Source organism: Suncus etruscus, chromosome 15 (genome assembly GCF_024139225.1).
Source record: "Suncus etruscus isolate mSunEtr1 chromosome 15, mSunEtr1.pri.cur, whole genome shotgun sequence".
Classification (NCBI taxonomy): Eukaryota; Metazoa; Chordata; class Mammalia; order Eulipotyphla; family Soricidae; genus Suncus; species Suncus etruscus.
The window spans coordinates 79,230,258-79,235,257 of record NC_064862.1 but is presented as its reverse complement, the minus strand read 5'-3'; the positions used below and the strand labels follow the sequence as shown (position 1 = coordinate 79,235,257).

Genomic DNA, 5,000 nt, shown 5'->3' with positions numbered 1-5,000 from the left:
CCTGGTTTTAAGTGGCAGAGGAAGTGTGTGGGGTTCTGAGCCCCTATCCCTAAAACCATAGATCCAGACCTAGTGGCTGCTAACTCACTCCCCAAGAAACTGGGAGACTTTTATGGACAAGCCTTCACCCAGCCCTGCTCAGTTTTCCTCCTCCTCCTCCTCCTGGTCCTGGTCCTTCTTTCCTCCTCCTCCCTCCTCTTGCGCTCCTTTCTCTTCTTCCTTCTCCTTCTCTTCCTCCTGGTCCCCTGTTCCTCGCCCTCCTCCTCTTTTTTCTTTCCCTCCTCCTCCTTTTCCTCATCTTTCTCTTCTTCTTCCTTCTCCTCCTCCCTTTTCTCCCTACTCCTCCCCTTCGTCCTGTCCTCCTGCTCCTCTTCCTCCTCCTGCTCCTCCTCCTGCTCCTCCTCTTGCTCCTCCTCTCGGACCTGCCCTCGCCTCTCTCCCTCAGCTCGCCCGCCCGCCGCCTTCCCGCTCGCCCGCCCGCCCGCCCGCCCGCCCGCCCGCCGCCGCCTGCAGCCCGAGAGGAGATGAGAACCCCTTGTAGTTTTAAATTCAATGTGACAGTTTCGGAAAGAGCGGATGATGAATCTCCTATTATTGGATCAGTCTATTTGCCGCTCAATGTCTCCCTGTAATTGGAGCAACATCACTTTAAAGGTTCAGAGAGTCCCGCATTTCTGGTGAAAAATCCTCACAACACGCGGGCGAATGTTTTAAAGGGAAAATCTATTAGCGACGGACGGGCGAGGGGGCGGGGGCGGCGGGGCGCGCGCCAGCCAGCGGGGCTGCGGTCGGGGGGCTCCTGGGGGGGCCCTTCCCGGGCTGGGCCCCGCGCCCCCCCCACCCAACGCGCCCTGCACCCCGCGCACACGCACCCACCCGGGTGCCCTCCCCTCCCCGCTTGTTGTGACAGTTGCTGATACTGTTTATTGAGGTGCATGTCAGGTATAATTAGCAATCGATATGGAAAACGTTCCCCTGCACCCAGCACGCCTCTGACGTCACAGCCGATTAGCGCTTCTTATTGGTCCCAAATTCCCCGGGCCGCGGCTAATTATCGGGAGCTGGATGTTGATAAAGTAAAGCGCCGGAGCGCGGGCGAAGCATGTGTAAGGCTCCGGGTGCCTGTCGCCGCCGCCCGCGCCTCCCGCCGCCGGCCCGCCCCGGCCCGCGCCCCCGCGCCCCGCCGCCGCCGCCGCCGCCGCCGGCCCCGCCGGCCCCCCCGCGCGAGATGATGGACGGCCGCCTCCTGGAGCACCCGCACGCCCAGTTCGGGGCCTCGCTCGGCGGCGTGGTGGGCTTCCCTTACCCGCTGGGCCACCACCACGTGTACGAGCTGGCCGGCCACCAGCTCCAGACGGCCGCCGCCGCCGCCGCCGCCTCGGTGCCCTTCTCCATCGACGGCCTTCTCAGCGGCTCGTGCGCCGCGGCCGCCGCCTCGGTGGTCAACCCCACGCCGCTGCTGCCGGCTGCCTGCGGGGTCGGCGGGGACAGCCAGCCCTTCAAGCTGTCAGGTGAGTGCGATGCGTGGTCGTGGTGTGCCCCCCCCCAGGGCAGAGGAGGGGCCGCCGGCGAGGTCCCCGCGCACCGCGCAACACAGCGTGGAGAGGCGCAGAGAGGCGCGGGGCGGTGCGCCGGGAACCTTTGGATCTGGCGCGCGCAGCAGGCGGCCGGGACGTGTCTGTGTGGTGTGCGTTTGTGTGTGTGTGTGTGTGTGTGTGTGTGCGTGCGTGCGTGTGTGTGTGTGTGTGTGTGTCGGGGGGTACGGGGGTGTGCGCGGCGCACGGCTGAGGCTGAACGCGCAGCGTCCTGTGCTGCCCGCAGACTCGGGGGACCCAGATAAGGAGAGCCCCGGCTGTAAGCGACGGCGCACCCGCACCAACTTCACGGGCTGGCAGCTGGAGGAGCTGGAGAAGGCCTTCAACGAGAGCCACTACCCGGACGTGTTCATGCGCGAGGCGCTGGCGCTGCGCCTGGACCTGGTGGAGTCCCGAGTGCAGGTAAAAACCGGGGGCAGCTTCGCGCGCGCCAGGCCCGGAGCCCCCACACGCCTGGTTTTGAGCCCGCTGGCGCTATCCGGCCGACCCGGGGCTCCGGTAGGGCCGGCGTGGCAGCGAAGGCCTGCGTGGACGAAATGGGCCGTACCAGGTGCGCGGAGCGGGTGTCGCTGGAGGCGCACCGCTGGAGGGACACGGGGCAGCGGGCCGGCCGCGCTTCGGGATGGACACGCTACGCCGCGTGCTTTCCCTTCACCTCCCTCGGAAGCTCGTCTTTAGTCTGTGCTGCACCTTCCCGCATAGAGGGGAGAAGCATGGGGTTCTCCTGGCCCGACGCTGGCTCATCGTGGCCACTTTTACCCATGAATCCCAGATCGTCCCGAGGCCCCGGGGCCTCGCTCTTGCAAACGCAGCGGCTCTTAGGCGGTTTCGATCAGGACGCCTATGACTCGCGGGGCCCCTGAAGCTCAGGCGTCTCTGTCAGGCGCTCATTGGTCGTGTGGGCAGGCAGGAGCTTTGTTGGAAGAGGAATCGCGGCCTCTCCGCACCGGTGTGTCCATTGGTTTCCATCTCTCAGATGCGTCTTTGTTCTCTTTAATGTGACTTAGATATGGGAGGGGGTGGCAAAACAATCCTGGTTCTCCAGCCCCCCAAAATGGGGGACTTATCTAAAAGAGGGATGCAGTAGTGGCTCCAGACTCTGGATTCAACACCTGGGCACTATTCAGGCTGAATCTTGGCATGCAAGGCTTACTATCCTTCTCTGAAGGCTTGGAACAAAGAATTCGGCTGACCCGGAGCTCGGTGAGGGCCGAGGCCATCATGGCCTAGACTGTGCAGTGGCAGAGCTGGGCTGGGTTTCTCTGTGTCCCTAGCCCAGGGTGAAGCCCAGGGCAAGGCCTACAGAAAAGGTGGAAAGGCTGTTTCGGTAGAAAGTGGGAAAGTCTGGGCAAGGGTCTCCTGCGACTACTGCCAGGGTCTGGTCCTGGAAGAAGGTTCCAGAAGGGGTGGGCCATGGAACCACAGAGGCCCCCCCCCACCAGACCTTTCTGTATGGGAGCCCCCAGATACCGGTTGTCCAGGTTGTCCAGAGACAGGTGTGAAGGGATCCGGCCCCTCTGCCACAGACCCAGGCCTAGCCAGACGGGAAGCGACAAGTTCAGAAGTCAAAGCCAGCTGCGCCCTGCCTTCCATCTCCCCCCAACCTGATGCCAGGGTCAGGGCCCTAAACCAGGCCTGTCCAAGAAAGGGCAACCCCTGATCCCCGAGGTGAGACGTGGAGTGGGCAGCTGGCCAAAGTCCCCTTCCATGCGTCTTCTGGGCGACAAGGCGCTGGGACCCGAGGCAGGGGGAGAATCCAGTGTTGCCTTCTGTGTGGCGGAGCGCATAAGGCCCTAGCCCCCAAGTCCAAGTTCCCATCCGCCGACGCCTGACCCCCGCTTTCCTTTCCCCTGTGCGGCTGCTCTAGGTGTGGTTCCAGAACCGCCGGGCCAAGTGGAGGAAAAAGGAGAACACCAAGAAAGGCCCCGGCCGGCCCGCGCACAACTCACACCCCACCACGTGCAGCGGAGAGCCCATGGACCCTGAAGAGATCGCACGCAAAGAGCTGGAGAAGATGGAGAAGAAGAAACGCAAACACGAGAAGAAGTTGCTCAAGAGCCAGGGCCGCCACCTGCACTCGCCGGGCGGCCTGTCCTTGCACAGCGCGCCCAGCTCGGACAGCGACAGCGGCGGCGGCGGCTTGTCCCCGGAACCGCCCGAGCCACCACCGCCTGCCGCCGCCGCCGTCGCCAAAGGCCCCAGCGCGACAGCTGCGGCCAGCACCGAGCCGCCCGCGCCGGGCACTTGCGACCCCGCCTTTTATCCGAGCCAAAGAAGCGGCACCGGCGCGCCTCCCCGGCCCGGCCGCCCCGTGGACAAGGACGCGGCCCCGTGCGCTCCCGGCGCGGCGTCGGTGGCGGCGGCCTCCCTGCCCAAGGCCAGCCCGTTCAGCGTGGAGAGCCTTCTGTCCGACTCGCCGCCGCGCCGGAAAGCCGCCCCGGCCAGCGCCTCCTCGGCCGCGGGGCTGGACTTCGCGCCGGGGCTGCCGTGCGCGCCTCGGACTCTCATCGGCAAGGGCCACTTTCTGCTTTACCCCATCACGCAGCCGCTGGGTTTCTTGGTGCCGCAGGCCGCGCTCAAGGGCGCAGCGGGGCCCGAGCCTGCGCCCAAGGACGCGCCGCCCGCGCCGCCCCCTGGTTTCGCGGCCTTTCCCGGGCCCGACGCCGCCACCGTCGCCGCCACCGTCTCTCCTGGGGCTCCTGCCCCGGCGCCTTTCCGGGACGCGTTAGCCGAGGGCGGCGCCGTGGACGGCGGCGATGGTGCAGACTCGGGGGGCACCTGTCCGGCCGCCCCACCGCCCCCTCAGCTCGCGCCATCGCCGCCGCCTCCGCCGCCGGCACCGGGCCCCGGAGCGCGCGCGCCCAGCCCTGCAGGGGAACCAGGGGTCCCCGAGCCCGGGGGCGCTGGTGGCCCCTGCGTGCCCGAGGCTGAAGAGGTGGACATGGACTGAGGGGAGGGCGGCCTGGTCGTGCTTCCCGGCGGCGACTCGGCGAAAATCAGGTGATGGGCTTAGAAACAAACACTGCTTTTCTCTCTCTCTCCCCGTTTCCCTCCTTTTATTACGTTTTTAAACGAGACACAACGCTGGATCGATTCGGACCCAGACAAGTACCGCAGGCCTGGGGGTGGCCCCGCCTCCTCTCCAGGGATCAAAAAGAAACAACAACCCCCCCAGAACACTCCCCCCCCCAAAAAAAACAAAAACAAAAACCCACAACAAGAATCCTCAGCCTTGTAAAATGCAAAAATGTCTAAGAATATTTATATATGTACCATTTTTGATAAATAAAGCTGGTCAAACGCTCGTTCTCTCGGTCCATCTTTTAAGAACGGCCCAGCCCAAGCTGACCCGGCCCGGCCCGCCTCTCCCCCCTCGCTGTCCGCGCCTCTCCTCGCGGGTGGGGC

General features: G+C 65.3%; 1 protein-coding gene across 1 annotated transcript; it reads left to right on the top strand.

Moving 5' to 3' along the window:
• Positions 1-1,210: 1,210 nt before the first annotated feature.
• UNCX (UNC homeobox) lies at positions 1,211-4,900 on the top strand. Its single transcript, XM_049788631.1, has 3 exons — positions 1,211-1,511; positions 1,822-1,997; positions 3,463-4,900. The coding sequence occupies exons 1-3, from the start codon at positions 1,229-1,231 to the stop codon at positions 4,543-4,545; spliced, it is 1,542 nt and encodes a 513-aa protein (XP_049644588.1). The 5' UTR covers positions 1,211-1,228; the 3' UTR covers positions 4,546-4,900.
• The last annotated feature ends 100 nt before the right edge of the window (positions 4,901-5,000 follow it).

What these genes read in the sequence shown, in the direction of transcription:
- UNCX (XM_049788631.1), top strand. Translation starts at nt 1,229, where the DNA reads ATGATGGACGGCCGCCTCCTGGAGCACCCGCACGCCCAGTTCGGGGCC. An exon ending in CCAGCCCTTCAAGCTGTCAG is followed by an intron (nt 1,512 to 1,821) that starts GTGAGTGCGATG and finishes TGCTGCCCGCAG; the next exon opens with ACTCGGGGGACCCAGATAAG. An exon ending in TGGTGGAGTCCCGAGTGCAG is followed by an intron (nt 1,998 to 3,462) that starts GTAAAAACCGGG and finishes CGGCTGCTCTAG; the next exon opens with GTGTGGTTCCAGAACCGCCG.